The 16,192-nt window shown below is 38.6% G+C and overlaps 2 protein-coding genes across 4 annotated transcripts; both read left to right on the plus strand.

Moving 5' to 3' along the window:
• Window positions 1–968: 968 nt before the first annotated feature.
• Window positions 969–11,853, plus strand: adora2ab (adenosine A2a receptor b). Of its 2 annotated transcripts, none has more exons than XM_075456096.1 (5): window positions 969–1,173; window positions 4,903–5,476; window positions 5,617–5,748; window positions 8,024–8,127; window positions 8,275–11,853. In XM_075456096.1, exons 2-5 carry the CDS (start codon window positions 5,277–5,279, stop codon window positions 9,258–9,260), a joined length of 1,422 nt encoding a protein of 473 aa, XP_075312211.1. In that variant the 5' UTR covers window positions 969–1,173; window positions 4,903–5,276; the 3' UTR covers window positions 9,261–11,853. The 2 variants fall into 2 exon arrangements, with proteins under 2 accessions (XP_075312211.1, XP_075312212.1); XM_075456097.1 differs by lacking the exon at window positions 969–1,173 and adding an exon at window positions 1,843–1,969.
• A 743-nt stretch (window positions 11,854–12,596) lies between these two features.
• snrpd3l (small nuclear ribonucleoprotein D3 polypeptide, like) lies at window positions 12,597–16,024 on the plus strand. 2 transcript variants are annotated; one of them, XM_075455372.1, is made up of 4 exons: window positions 12,597–12,759; window positions 13,365–13,505; window positions 15,370–15,562; window positions 15,837–16,024. In XM_075455372.1, the coding sequence occupies exons 2-4, from the start codon at window positions 13,380–13,382 to the stop codon at window positions 15,899–15,901; spliced, it is 384 nt and encodes a 127-aa protein (XP_075311487.1). In that variant the 5' UTR covers window positions 12,597–12,759; window positions 13,365–13,379; the 3' UTR covers window positions 15,902–16,024. The 2 variants fall into 2 exon arrangements, with proteins under 2 accessions (XP_075311487.1, XP_075311486.1); XM_075455371.1 differs by having other exon boundaries at window positions 12,597–12,725.
• Window positions 16,025–16,192: the final 168 nt, after the last annotated feature.

A 16,192-nucleotide genomic window follows, 5' to 3' on the forward strand; every position in this document is an offset into this window, starting at 1 on the left:
TCCAGCAGCACGGCATCCAAACCAGCACAGAAAAATGTTTTAGAAATCTTTGCATTGACAGAAAAAGCTCAGTAGAATATCTCAAGAAGATGCAAAGAAAAGCACATTATGTCCAGAACCACTGCAGATGACTCCCTGCCTCTAGAGCGGCGGTATGCTGGAATTCTACACAGCATACCAGGTTTTTGGTGGGGTCGGTAATTCATTTTGGACTGTTTCACGACCAAGTCAGTGCAAACTCAATCAGGACACACCGGGGTTGATGTTATCCAATTGGTCGATTGATGTCAACAAGCTCGATTTTGGTTGATGACCATGTTAGGACAACATGTCTTTATCCCTACTTAGAGTGTAGGTCCGATCTGAATTCTTGGTAGTTGGTAAGAAATGCGTTACTGGAAACATGAGAAGAATTAGAGGAGACGTATTGATGGTTCTACCTTGGCTTTCTGCGAACATGACACATCATGACAAAAACAGTAGAAGAAATGGAACAGTAGGATAATTCATCATCATCTATGACAAAGAACTATGATGTGCAAATATAAAAAAAAACATCTGTATAATGCAAAACCTTGAATAAACATCAACATGCAGCTACATCCAGAAGCAATGTAAAGTGCGTTTCAATGACCTTTATAGGCAAATATAGACACAATTTATAATCCAATCTGACTATGTTTTCAGTATAAATTACCCAAATTATAGCACACTCGGTGAAAAGGATGCTGTCATACCCCTCAAAAAGAGAGTTAGTGTAACCTTATTTTATTTCATTCTGTTAACAGGACATTACATTGACTCACTCCGGGCGGACATCCTTCAGCTCTGCTTTCTTCGCCTGTGCTAGATATAACAGTTCGCCAACTTTATGGGTGCTCGTTTATGCGCACACACACACCCACACACACACAAGTCAGAGGCGGCAAGTCCGCGGTCGCAATGTTTTCCTGTTGCATCGTGTACTGTAGGTGCGCAGCATTATGAGCGGCGGAGCGTGCCGTGTCACACACTATTTCCTTTGGATACAGCTTACTTAGCCACATTTTCATTTCACCTTACTGTGCTTTGTTTTATTTTACTGAAAGTTGCCAGCCAGGAGAGCACCTGAACACGCTGAGTGGGTAGAAAATCAGACTTTTCCTTTTTTTTCCTCCCCATCCTAAACACAAGGTAGGTTTAGCGTTTCTTGTTCAGGCCGTGTTGCAAATGCATAACTAAAGTTCAGTTCTGGAGCGTTTTAATGCACGACCGGTTGGCAGATCGTTGGTTTCTCCATAGGTTGAGGTTTCCACTGTGACTTATAAAGTGGAAAAGAGCATTCAAGCTGTAGGCTGTTAACTGGTGAGGGGAGGTCAATAACCAGTTAGATATCTAACTGGTTATTCTTTTAACTCCTGAAACTTTCGAGAGCGCAGACTTGTTCCTGACAATGAATTGGTGACATGGATACCTTATACACCTTATACACTATATCAACATGGGTGGAATTTTAAAACAGGCGTGATAGGTTTAATCTTTTTAAACTAGTACGTGGATCTGATGAAAGCCAAACTTGTCCCCTGCAGTGATTGTTTTTAAGCTTGCAGCTCCTCTCCAGTGTCCTATCCGTCTTGTCAAGAATTTACAATATGTCAGCACCTTCCTTATTAGTCATACACACAGCGCGCTTTTGCCAATAGCGTTACAGCAGCGTTTCTTTTTCAACATTTCTGCTCTTTGTTTTCTTTGGACTTTGGTGAAGCGGAGCTGAGTACATTGATTGACATGGCAGTGGCAGATCTTTTCCAGCAGGATGTGCATTTTCTTATCATTTCCTCTACTGCTGCCATGCTCATTCTGATGCGGGCAGTTTCTGCCAAAGCAGTCAAGTGGAATAAGATTAAGAAGGTTCACTACGAGGAAGCTTTTGTTACAATTGTAACATTATGGGTTAACCATAACGTTCAGCGCTTAAGAGAAAAACGGCGTAAGTTGAGCTTTTTTTATTTTCACTTTTACTTTAAGGGGTTTTGCGGGGTCAGAAAGTGTTACAGCCTCATGATTTAATTTTTTTTTTTGCTGCAGATTTTAAACCAGCTGGATAAACTTGGTTTTTGAATTCCTTTGGTCTGTGGGAAAGTTTAAATAGCACAACAATAGAGAGAAAGTTGGACTTTGTTTCTATAGACTGCCTTTCAGGATTACTGCTGCTAGGGCTAAAGGTTTACACAAGTGGCCCTCAGAAACTGAATGAAATGTATGAAAATGTCTGAAAATGTCCATGATTGTGAAATGTATGGGTTGGGGTAGCAAATTGCTGTTTGCCCTGTTCTCTTTGAACTTCTAACTCTGACTCTGGTAATGTGTGTTCACTCCTTTGCGTTTAGTATGTACAATATATATGTACAATGTGAGTGTGGACATGTTTGAGATGTATGATATCAGACTATAATCCAAAAGCTTTGACCGTCACAGGCTGGAAATGCTACCAAAGCAGAGAATTCCTTAGTGTTTTTTACAAGATGCATAAAAGGGAAAGTTTAAGTATCCATCCCTAATATTTCTGTTGTTTGATATCACATGAGGGAAAACTGAAACATAATTGAGATCATTTGGATCTTACAAGTATCATCACACTTGAATATATTGCATGCTTCTTTGACATTAAAGTTGAATTAAAATGTTACAAAATACATCACATAATACTGTGTTTGCAGTGCTTTCAGTCTAGTTTAATCATAGCTCATCAAAATTTAAACATGATGTAAGACTACGGCATTGCCTTCACTGAAATCAGCAACTCTTAACCTTTCCATACTGTGTGCTCAGTTCTTCAAAAGAGATTAAAGCAGATTTTATATTATCCTTAATTTTGTGTTTCAGACAATATAAATCCAAATAAATGTACCATTAAAGACATTACTGGTGTTTGGACTTGATCTTTGCTGTGCTAAAAAGACACTGTAGTTCAGAAGAGTTCAGTTTTTTCTTCAGACTCTGTGCTTTACTACACACAATATGAAATACAAAAATGTAAACCGCACTAAAAATCAGTAAAAAAAAAATTCCTCAGTCAGCAGATCTTTGATCCTTATATGTTTTTTTTTTTTTTTTTATCATGTGTGATATGCAATGTTTCTTAGCAATAAGGGGATTTACCTTGTGGTGGTGGAAATTTAGGTGAAGTAGTCTTCTCTAGACAAAAGACAAAGCTACATGCATTTATACTTGTATCATTCTTGGCCTTTTTCACTTGCATGGTAACTGCTTTATTATTCATACAGACAACTCTAAAATCTAACCTGCAACTCTGCTTGAAATCAGGGTTATGGTTAGGTGTTATGTTTTATGGCCCTTATATTTCTGAAAGTGTGACAATGAATGAGCCTCTCCCCGCACTTTATTTGGTTTAATATCCGGACACGGAAATCTGACTTTTAATTGGTGTAACGGGAGGTATTAAGACCCAATTGCAGCACACTGCCAAGCTGGCTCAGTTCTCAAAATAATTTATTGCCGACAACAGTTCTGATTGAAAGGAGCAGCAAAACAAGTCCAATCCAGATTAACGATCCAAGCAGGCAGAAAACTCCACAGGAAACAGGCCGAGTAAGAAAAGCCAGCAGTCAAAGTCCCACAAATCCACAAAACAGTACTCGTAGTCAATGGCAGAAGGTGGCAGAAGGCAGGTAGCTTTACTAGAGTGTAGACAGAAAGGATGTATCCAAAAACAGGCACAGTTGGCAACAGGTGACCAAACCAGGGAACAAGGCTGGAAGGTTTTGCATAGGCACAGCAAAGACAATCTGGCAAAGAATGAAAATTGTTAAGTACTACAGATCTCAAAAGAGACACTGACCCTGAGGAAAACAGGTGCAGAATGGAGTCCAGTAAGTCACTCTACACCCCTGAAATGATCCACTTGAATAGAGGTGTAAATCAACAGAGGAAAAATCCATTGCTGCACCATCTCTCTGTGTTGATTTGACCAAGCATGTCACAGACATATCATGTAAATGTCAGGAAATTGTGTCAGCTTTTGAAAAAAGAACATAATATGTGAACTTAAAATCAACTCAAATTAAAATATCTATCTTCTCGTTACAAAATTACTTTTTGTTACTACTTATAACGTCTTCAGCAACAGGATGTAGATAAATATAAAAAGTGCAGAAACATTTAGCAGTGGGAACTTTTAGCTGAACAAGCTTGGTATTGTTCGGCTAAACAACTCAAAACAGCTTGAAACTTCTCAGTGTTTGCACTTTTCCATTTAATTTCAAAGCAGGCCTTCGCATAAACCTCCAGAAAAAACTTTGCTTCTTTCTTGTTCAGTAGTTCAAAGATCTGTTTGGGAGAAAGTAAATAATAATGCACCGTAATCCTCACTATCACTGCAGCTCATGTGAAAAGATAAGGGAACCTGTCTGTTATCCCTTGTGCTGTTTTACCCCAGTATCTTAAATAACTTGTCACATTACATGTCACCCTTATTGCTGAAGCTGACTGTTGTCGTACCAGGTTTGTGTAATAAATCCTAATCTGCTTGCAACAGAGGAATTTAGCAAAATAACCCTGAAGAAACACAGCAATGATAGTTTAACAAAGTGCTCCAGTGATACAGTGAGCATAGTTACATTGAAATTTATGGGTGGTTTGTTTTGTGTAATTATCAGTGATTTTGGAGGGAAGTGTGTTAGTAGTGGGAATGATTAGTGGAAGAGTTTTGGGAAATTTTTCCCGAAATAAAAGGCCCATTGTTGGACTGTCTGCTTTGGCCCTGTCCCCTTGTCTTCCAGTGATAGATGGCTTTTCTGACGTGCATGTGCATGCGTACTGTATATCCGTGTGCTAAGCTGCAATCTGTTTATACAGGCTAAACCCACTGACACTGTGTTCTTTCTCTTTCTCCCTCTCCAGACCACTGCTCTTACTGGGGCATCTACTGGGCAAACCTTCCAAATGTCCTGTCCACGATATTCTACTTCCATCTGTGACAAAGTTCACTGAACCAAACACAAAAGAGACAAAAGACCTTTACAGAGAAAAAGGGGAAGACTAACAGACCGGTATAGCGGTTTGTATAGTAAAAGGTATAAGTGAAACGAGGCATCACGTGTGATGCTTGTGGTGGGAACTTCCGGCTTTAGCTCTCCCTCTGTGGCACAATCATTTTTTTCCCCCCAAGTCGTACCATGCTGTTTAGCAAGCAGTTATTTTCTCTAGAAACAAGTCAAGCAGCTGAGTGTGTGGGATGAAAGCACAAAGAAAGCAAAAAAGAGGAAAAAACAACAATGCTAAGGAGCGTCCAGGTAATCTACATAGTCCTGGAGCTGGTGATCGCTCTCCTGGCTGTGGCTGGGAACATCTTGGTCTGCTGGTCCGTCAGCCTGAACTCCAACCTGCAGACCATCACCAACTACTTTGTGGTGTCACTGGCAGTGGCTGATATTGCTGTTGGACTCGTGGCCATTCCTTTTGCCATCACAATTAGGTATAATTTAATTTGGGACTGCGGTTAATGTTTTCCCATCAAAATATTGCAAGATCACAATGTCCTTATGATTTTTCATGTTTGTTCTGATGGCTGCCTAATGTTTTAACCTACAATGTTTTCTATCCATCTTACATCAGTGTGGGTTTTTGTGGCGACTTCTATGGCTGCCTGTTCATCGCTTGCTTCGTTCTCGTGCTCACTCAGAGCTCTATCTTCAGTTTGCTGGCTATTGCTGTAGACCGCTACATTGCTATCAACAACCCACTCAGGTAAGAGGAAAGAAAAGCATCAACCGAGGTGTCTTTTCTCACTTTTTACTGGTCATATGAACTGAACTAAATCTTTCAGGGACTTCGTGAAGAAATACAAGTGTTTTCGTTGTGCATAAAATCTTTTTTTGGTACAGTATACTTTTAACAAGATCCTTTCATACATGGAAAGTTACACTCAAGAGAGACAATGAGGAGTTATTTCATTTAGACATGTTACGAAATACATTAAATTACAGAGAAAATATAATCAGGGCTAATCTGGCCAGCTGTGCATAGAAAAATATATACATTTCCTTATGTTTACTTGAGGTACTTTTTTAGTTTTTTTAGAGGGATTAAACCTGGTGAAAACTTTGATCTTTATCACCAATGAACACAACTTAAATGTTTTCCTCAGTTTTCTTGTTTCAGCTAAAAGTATTATGACACAACACTGACCCATTGTTCATGTGTGTGTGTGTAACTAAACCCATGGTTGACTAGCAGCAGTTGCATTCTTTTCTCCTGTCATGCAAGGATATTTGATTTAGTAAGCCATAGCAGGTGGTGCATTTGCATAAGCGGTTGCATAATAGCTTCGGTGTGTGTTTTTGCGGTAATACTGGTGTCACAATCCTGGCGCCAAAGAACGATCAGCTAATGGTTTGTCTGAATTTTAGGAGACCTGATAGATGTTAATGGTTGCCAACCTGCCCATGCAGGATTTTAGTCGACAACACAGTGGCAGTTTTAAGTCATGTGGGGTAACTTCAGGTTCAGCTTTGGATTTTCAGTATCACCAAGCTGGATTCACTTTTTACCGGATCAATAACCATGGCAACCCACTCTGGAAATCGTTTTGAGATGATCAACAGATGTAAAAGCACCACATCAACATTCCCTTCCCTTGGAAAATGAAAGCATCTCAGAAGCATCTTTATTAGCGATGTGTTGGCAAAGGGAATGTAAATGTTGCCTAAAACAGGGATTGATTATTCCAAAGCTTGTTTCTGCTGACTTTTAAAGATTTAGAACTAACATTTAGACTTTTTTTTTTTTATCAAAATCATCACTGAAATATAAAACATTCCCTTGCATTTTCCTCATGCATTATAACATTGTGCAATATATTCCATTTGCAAAATTGCATCAATTGATGTCTGTACGATCATATTCATACCCACTTACATCATATAAACTGTTTAGCAACTTAGTACTGCTTAGCCAGATCTTCATTGTTAAGGTTATTTAAGCGAAATCACCTAAAGACACCCGGCATATACTGAACCTTCTTTGTAGTACAGCCTTTAGGTCCTGGGTTGCTGATTGTCTCACATGCAAAGTGTTTGTCTTTATTTCCTTCTGTATATCTTGTTATAGGTTTCCTTTGTTCAGTGCCACATCCTTATCTTTGTTTTACATTGTGTGCTTGTCTTTTTAATGCCAATCTAGTATCTCCTTGCCACACTCATCCTTGTGTTTTGGACCTTTTTGTGTCATGGGCTTCCTGGCATAGCAGCGCCTTCAGTTTTAGCTTTTTGTAAATTTTTTCCTCAACTTGCCTGTTTCAGGGGTTTGAATCTGCATTTGTGTCATCACTGCTATTACTACACACACATTCATAACGCAATTGGCTGAAATGTAACATTTTCAACAAGCATTTTCGCAGCCAAAAATCAATTTTAAGGAGCGAAGCTCACTATACAACCGATCTGTGGGCAGTGACAAGGTTGTGTTATGTCAGAATATTCAAGTATTTTCTCACTTAAGATGCCCAAATATTTTTTCATTATATGTCCACTTTATTAGTTGCAAACCTTTAACACATATGTAGCACAGAATAGCCTCAAATATGTCTACAGAAGAGGTGAAAAATACGGCGGTAGATTACACTGTGGGAAGGAAGTGCCACTCATTGTGTGTGTATAGTCATGAAATGTCACAAAGCAGGATGGCACCCTCTGCCAACTACTCCGCCTTCAAAAATGGTAGGGAAGAGGAGGGTACAACACACTTTTTTTTTGCAAAACAAAGGGCTGATACTTGAAAAAAAATGTAGAATATATTTTCAACTGGGAAAATTTTATGTCCGTGAGCATATATTTAATAATACTGAAAAAAGTTGAAATATAATTTTAGCTGATTAAACTAATAATGTATGAAGATTGTATGTAGCATTTTCTTCTTATTTAAACTAGTAAATATTGACAAAGCCTCTGCGGGACACTATCATAAAGACATTAGATAAAGCATCTAGCCCAAAAGTGAGCTACTGTGTTCTGTTTTATTCCAGGTACAACAGTGTAGTGACAGGGCAGAGGGCAAAGGGCATCATCGCACTGTGCTGGGCTTTCTCTGTTGGCATTGGCCTGACCCCAATGTTTGGTTGGAACACAGGTGAGATATGTAATTCTGGTCAGTCACATATATGTTGTCATTTCTGTGCTAGATAAAATTGGTCAAATTTACTAGGTTGACATAAACAAAATAAAAAAAAACAAGACTGAAAGTATTCAGTAAATCAGCGTTTTCTCTGGTATACAGGTTGGAACTCCACCATAACTACCACTGGAAACAACAGCTGCCCCGATGGGATGACCCAATGCTTGTTTGAGAAAGTGGTTACCCTGGACTACATGGTTTATTTCAATTTCTTTGGATGTGTGCTGGTCCCACTGATGGTCATGCTGGTCATCTATGCACATATCTTCATGGTGGCACGGCGCCAGCTCCGACTGATGAGTCTCAAATTTGCACATAAGCCTGGTCCAGGAAAGAGAGCCCCATCTTCAAGCTCAAGTCGTTCAACTCTGCAGAAGGAAGTGCATGCTGCAAAATCACTGGCCATCATTGTGGGGTTGTTTGCTTTCTGTTGGCTTCCCCTGCATATCATTAATTGTTTCAACCACTTATGTAAGAACTGTGAGCGCCCGCACATCTGGGTGATGAACATTGCCATCATCCTCTCCCATGCTAACTCTGTTGTGAATCCCTTGATCTATGCGTACCGCATTCGGGAGTTCAGACAGACTTTTCGGAGGATTTTGTACCAGCACATTCTGAGACAGAGAAATGGGCATGGGATTGGGAGCACTGACAGCAGAGGTGCTGGCAACGAAAGTATCAGACGGATCTCCCATACCAGTAAAGAGGGTTCATCGTGTGGCACAGTCGTAAATAGTTATGTCCTTGACGCCAGCCCTGATCGAACTAAACAAAAAACTGCTCTTGAACCTTCTTGCTTCTGGATGACAAATTTAGATCCTGCACCAAATAGCTACACACTCAATGGACACCAAGTAAAGAGTGGCACCTTGTCAGCAGTGCCGGAGCTGCCATGCATGGTATTTCCTGCACAGGATGCATTAGAGTCGACCCTTTTTAAGAGAGGAGCCACAGAAGTTTTGGAGCTGAAAGACAAGGGAAGCTGCATTGCTTTTGTGAATGTTCAAGCTCTCTCCCCAAAACCAACTGACTGTGCATGCTTGACAAATACCAGAGAAGAACATTTTGCAAGTATTATGACATGAAGAAAGTTTCATGAAGGCTCAACAAATTAACAGTAACACTTGCCTTCTCTCTCTGAAGTCTGTTTTTCTTGCGATTTTTGTTTTTTAAACTCATGAACCATATGCGAGTCATGTGATGCACAACAAACTTCAAAGAGAACAAACTGGAGCTGCTTATGCTTTGTTGACGTGCTGGGCAATGGCATCTTTGGCTTTGTGTTAAAGCTGCAGTCTGCAGGATTTGTTGTTGTCATACGTAAAGTCCTAATTTTTGGCATTTTAAGAGTTTACATGATCTATCAGAACGCTTGAAGTTGAAAACAGTGACCTCCTTAGTCGCAAAATGCAAGAAATGCTTATTTTTTAACCGAAAAATAAAAAGTTATTCAACTTCCTGTCCCGCCCCATCAAAACACATGAGAACTCGCGCACGTCTACGTGCACGCCAGATGCGCTTACACGACTCCTCATTCATCAACTCACCTGTCATTTGCGATCATAAATCATCATAAATAAGCGTGGGGACGAGCCTACCTTGTATCGCGCGTGCACAATCGGTGATTGACAGGCAGCAGAGCCCAGCTCGTAACCTGATTGGTTACCTTTTACCGGTCCGGTCTGCAATTTTGTAAACAAACCTGCTGGCTTTGGAGGGACCTAGCGGGACATATAGGGGACCTAGAGAACTCTTTTTTTTTTGTATTGGGGTATTTAATGTACTACTTTCAGAATCCCCGGACAGTTCCAGGCATTATGCTTGAAAAAGAGTTGCAGACTGCAGCTTTAATAATTTGAGACTTTTTTTTAAATGTTTTATGAAGTATTGTAGGTAGTGGGCACATTAATGTGGAGAAATTAATATTCAGTGCCAACAGAGAGTTTTCAAACCCCTTCAGACTTTCCACATTATGTTAAGTCTTAGACTTAACTGATTAATTTATTTTCTCCTCATCAGTATTCCTACATTGCTCTAAAATGACAAAGCAATATCTGTTTTGGAGTATTTTGTTGATTTATTGAAAATAAAGAGCTGAAATATCCACTTTTAAGTATTTAGACCCTACTTTATAACAGTGGCTCTGCTGCAATGGAGCTGGTGGTTATTGAATTAATTGGACAGACAGACATTGGTGTTGTGCTCAGACAATGAGAAGCTAAATCTTATCACTTCATGAAATGAAGATCCAACTATTTGGCGACAGTTTCCAATAGTAGGTGAGGAGGAAACCGGGCATTTAGCATCACCTCATTATTTCCAGATTTTTTTTTCTGTGACACGGACGGATTAACAAGCCAGGGCAGGAGAAAACACGAAGTAGATGATTTATGGGGAAATCCTTTTTTCCAGAGTGCCCGTAGTGGGAGGTTTATATTTCAATAAGATCACAGCCAGGTGGATACCAGGAAGACAGCACTGGGCGGAGTCTGGACCTAAATCCAACTGAGCATCTCTGGAGAGACCAGAAAATGGTTGTGCAATGATGTTCCCCATCTAACCTGGTGGGACCTCAATAATTCTGCCAATAAAAATGAGACAAACCTAAAAAAAAAAGTGTATGTTACACTATTTTTCACTTTGATGAAGTTTGTTTTTCAACATTTGGGAAAAACTGTGCGGAGCACAAAGGTTTCCATCTGCATTGTAATGTACTATTTCTTGCAAGGCTCTATAACTTTCAAATTATTTTAACTGCGTCTTTCACAATGTTGCATCAAGTCATATTTTGTGAGTCTTAAACAATTAACTGTTGTTTTGTGGTTATTTCCTGTTGTAAAACTGAATAAATCGCCTATCTAACTTTGCCATTAACAACACTCATACTGTCATAGATGAAGTGTTTACAAACTGCAAATGGCAGACAGAAGTTGCTCTAATAAGATGTGTAATCAGTTGTCTTACTGATTAGAGTCATGTGCAACAGCCTGAAGCAAGCCATAATGCAGTCATAAGTTGCGCACCATCTCTTAAGTAAAGATCTAAAGTAATTTCTTAAAGTGTTGAATAGCAACAAAACACGATGTTGCTACAGTGAGTGCTTGATCGGTGATTTGATAATTGCCATGCAACACATGTCTATTGTCAATTTAACTTCTAAGTAACAAATATCAAAGGCACCCAGGTATAGACCAGTTACCAACCACCCAAAACAAAAGGCTTGTTTGCAAATACTACTCCATATGCCTGGGTTGCAACTACTTTCAGTCAAGCCAGCTTACATAACAGCATGAAATTTTTTTTTATACACACTCACACTTGCACACACAAACATGTAAAGTGCATACACATGATCGTAGGCTACTCAGCAAGGGGTGTTTACAGAGTGGACTGGCGTCTGACGCCAGTCAATGAGCCTAATGCAATGGAAATCAAATGAAAGTTCATTTGACGATCTCTTTTATTATCCCATTATGCCTTCTCTTTCCCCATTAAAAAGACCTTACACTGTGGGATAGACCTGCATTAGGCAACTTTTATGTGCCTTGTAGCACTCCCAGAGACATGTCTCCAGGAATAAACAGACATGGGTATGTATTTGATACGTTATATGTTCATAAAAAAAACTATGCATATCGGTTATTTTTATTACACTTTGTGGTCATGTACAGCGGTATTAAAATGGATTAAATAATTTATTTCAATACATCTTTTTATATTTTGTGTTGTTCTGTTTTGATAAGCTTGAGATAAGGGTAATGAAATTGTGTGGTATGTGTGATTGAAATCTGAGTTATTTGTTCAAAGGAAGAAAAAAAAAATGCCATGATGGCATCATGTCCTGGAAGGAAACAATCCATCCACTTTATAGCGTGTTGTAAAGTTGTTAACAGCAGCTTGGAAGCATGTGGGCACTTGAAGAAAGACATTTTTAATTGACGGCGCCTCTGACATAAATTTAAACTTTAAATTAGAATCAGTGTTTATTCTTGGGTCTAAGGATTTGGAAAAACATATATTTTCCACAAAATACCAGGCATCCCAAAACTAGATGCAAACCCTACTTCAGCAATGGAGATATTATAGTCAACGAATGATGAAACTTCTCAAATGTAAACATATGAAGATCAGTTGAAGTTAATGATCTGTGACCATGATATTCAGGTATCAGGTCAAGACGTTCGGTTCTGATGATCACCAGATGAACAGCGAACAATTGTGGTCGATAAAGCATTTCTTAACCCTATCCCAACAAAATTCCACATTTATAGCCGAGTTAGCTATAGCCCATTGTTGATTATACAATAATTTGTGTAATAAAACAACGTAGAAATCATCGCAAACGCCTCATCTCAAAATACATATCCCACAATGCTTTGCGGATCACACCACCGGAAACAATGCCGGAAACACTCAGTTGACCTACGGTTGCATTGTGGGTAGGTGGAAAAAAAAGGCTTAAAAAGGGACGCGAAAACGGCAAGTGCACGTTGTGGGTTAGCGCAAGAAGAAACAATCACAAAGAAAACTGCTTTCAAGATCCAGTTGAGGTAAAAAAGAAAAGAAAATCTGAACTACTGGGAGGTAATGGTGGTGTAACTTGTTCTATTATTTACATTGGTTTGTGGCTGTGATGTATTTTAAGGCTAATTCCTTCATTCAACAACATGGCTCCGCGTACTTTTCCGAACCCAGCACTTAGTTTATTGAATAGTTGGAATTTAATGCTAAGAATGCACATTCACACTATTTAAGGGTTTAGTTTGTTGCATATCCTGTAAGATACGGTTGTATGTTATGTAACTGCTTGAGTGTTTAAGTAGCAGTGCGTTTTAGCCTAGCTAGCAAATACTGCTAACTTATCTAGCCGTTAACAGTTTGCTAGGTTAGCATCAAAATGTTTAGCTCTGACTGTGTCTTAGTTAAAACTAGTGAGTAATGTCTTCTCTCACTGCAGTCTTTCAAGGAGTAGTATGTGATAACGGAGCTAAAGTAATGAAAAGCTAAGAAAAAATAATTATTGCTTTGATAAACTTGCTAGATATGTAAATATGAAGAATCTCAAATGTTGTTGGATGACCAAGTGGTTACTGAAATTTTTTTATAGAAACTTTTTTTGTGTGTGTGTGTTGCAGGGCTATTGTAAGTTTGAGCATTATAACATATCTTAATATCACGTTGTGTTTTAGGAAGATCATAGAAACATGTCAATCGGCGTACCAATCAAGGTCCTGCATGAAGCAGAGGGACACATTGTGACCTGTGAGACCAACACTGGAGAGGTGTACAGGGGCAAGCTGATCGAAGCCGAGGACAACATGAACTGCCAGGTTGGGTTCTTACAATAAAAACACAAAGATAAAGCTCATATTTAATTGAGCTAATTTCCACGCACTTACAATATGTTATAGTTTTCTTTCTCTCTTAGTTTTTGTTTGTTTTGTGCTTGGAACCTCTCAATTACTTTAACACAAATCATGCAATTTCCTAAATTACCATAAATGAGAAAAAAAATATATAAAATCTAGGGAAAAACTTGAGTTGAAAGTATATCTAGATCTACACAGTATACACAATTAAAGTGCCTTGAAAATTATTTTCCAACTTCAGTTATTTGGTCGTCTTTAGTGCTTTGCTTGTGAGCCCGTCAATGCCTCTGAGTTATCGAGAACATTTATTTTTATTTAGTTGCATTTGATAAAGCAACACTATACAACACAAGTTTAGAAATCTTGCAGAGCAAAGTAGAAATTCAAGAAAAATAAATTATTTTAGTTTGAGTGCTTTAAAAAGAAAAAGGAACCAAATTCACCCCTTCTTAAAAATAAGATGGCATTGTCTGTACAAAAGCAAAACATTTAACAGTGATGCAGTTAGGATGAAAAAATTTATTGTATTACATGTTGATTAAAGTTATTGGTTGACTTATTAGTTTAGCTGACAATTAAATTCACAAGTCCATCGTGTTAAGTTCACTTAACTCTATCTGTGAACGATGTTTGATTACAGACTTAATTTCACTGCACACGTTGGGCCACACAGAGAACAAGGCATAAAAAGTAGTTGCTTTCTTAACAGTATTTTGTGATGATGTGACTGTCTCTTCTTGCTATTGTTAGAAATGTGGAATTCCAGGAGCGCTTTTTCAATCTTTTTTCTTTTAAAGAGTAACTCATAGTTTTGTGGGGTGACTGAAAGAGAGCGCAGCACGTAACACGCTGGTGACGGCATCCTGTGTTGTGGCGATGACAAGAGCTCTATGCCTGGTCCTGTAACACTGCATGCTGAAAGTATCTTTGAAATGCAGGCAGTAGGTTCTGAAGTTCCCTCTAGGCTCTACCATTCTCAATAGCACACTTTACCAATAGGACTGCTCAATCATTAAAGAGTTATTTTGGTCAATGTTGACATTATTATTCTCATGCTTTTATCCCTTTGAAATTGAGCTATCATAGGTGTACTTAGAAAAGCGTGGTCCACTTATTGAAGTCAATATTTCCAGACAAACAATTTTTTTTTTTTTTTACCCCTCTGGATTACCAAAGACTGAAGCTGGGCTAAAGTTGAACCGGCCTCACAGGGACTATGGCGAAGTACACAAGAACATGGATATTTGTTTTATAAACGGGGGTTTTCACTATTCTGTCTCAGGAAAAAAAATCTCATACGAACTCCACCGTTGATAAAAGATTTACATCCATACAGAAACGTTAAAAAAAAAAACAGGACGATAGATCTACAGTAATTGCTAACTGGATTTTGCCTTATTGTCAATCAAAAGATGTTTATACGTTATCTCCCCTCGGCTGCTGAATAGTTCAAAAATTAAAAAAATATTATGAGTAGATGTAATATTTTTTTAATTTTTTTTTTTTTTTTAACTGTGGTTATCGAGGTCTCTAAGCATCTTATCTCACACACATACAGACAGCTTGTCTGTAATAGTTGTTGAGTAGTGGGACGCTGTTTTTGACCTTGACAATTGTATTAACGTGGAAAGCAGGTTACAGGCCAGTCTGCTTACAGATAATTTGCATTGAGTTCAGATATCTTTTGTAGTTGATTTGTGCAAATTACCTAACTGTCATTAACAATGTATACATCAAAACTTTAAAAGCTGATCTGTCAGCCAGTGGTTTTATATTTTGTTTGGATGTAGGATAATAATTATTATTTTTTCTTTTCCTCCCACAGATGTCTAATATCACAGTGACTTATCGTGATGGCCGGGTCGCACAGTTGGAGCAAGTCTACATCCGTGGCAGCAAGATTCGTTTCCTGATCTTACCCGATATGTTAAAAAATGCCCCCATGTTAAAGAGTATGAAGAACAAGAACCAGGGATCTGGTGCAGGAAGGGGCAAGGCGGCTATTCTTAAAGCCCAAGGTCAGTGGGAAGTTTTTAAATTTAAGTCTCCCCAGATATCAAAACGGTACTTTGTGTTTTGGCAACATCATTCATATCCTTTGCAGCTGTAGACTGATGATATTGATGGCATTTAATCACTTTCTTACTGGGAATTCTGATCTTTTTTTCATTGTTCTGATTGTTCTGACTGTTTTATATGATTTGTGAAATAAATGGGGATAACTTTGCACAGAAAGAGACTCCTGTCTCAGAATTCAATATTTAAATGGGCTGTCTTTTGTGTTTTCTGCAGTGGCTGCAAGAGGTCGAGGCCGTGGCGGAATTGGAAGAGGCAACATCTTCCAGAAGAGGCGATAACTTTCTGTTTATACTTGTTTTATAATTTTGTCATCTTTGGATTTAAGTAACACGATTATTCTTTGCAATCTTGTGTTTTTGATTTCATTATTTTTATGAAAATAAACTTGTTTCTTTTCGAGGTTTACTGTTCTCTCTTTGACTCAACTTATTGTTAGGTATTGCTTCTTTATCCCTTATCACGAAGGCCAGATTTACCATATTCATGTGGGTGGGAGGGGGCCGGTGACATGAGTGTATCCTGCTTTAGGAAAAATAAAACTTAATCTGTGTAAAATTATATTATCCTGT

This window comes from Odontesthes bonariensis, chromosome 22 (genome assembly GCF_027942865.1).
Source record: "Odontesthes bonariensis isolate fOdoBon6 chromosome 22, fOdoBon6.hap1, whole genome shotgun sequence".
Taxonomy (NCBI): Eukaryota; Metazoa; Chordata; class Actinopteri; order Atheriniformes; family Atherinopsidae; genus Odontesthes; species Odontesthes bonariensis.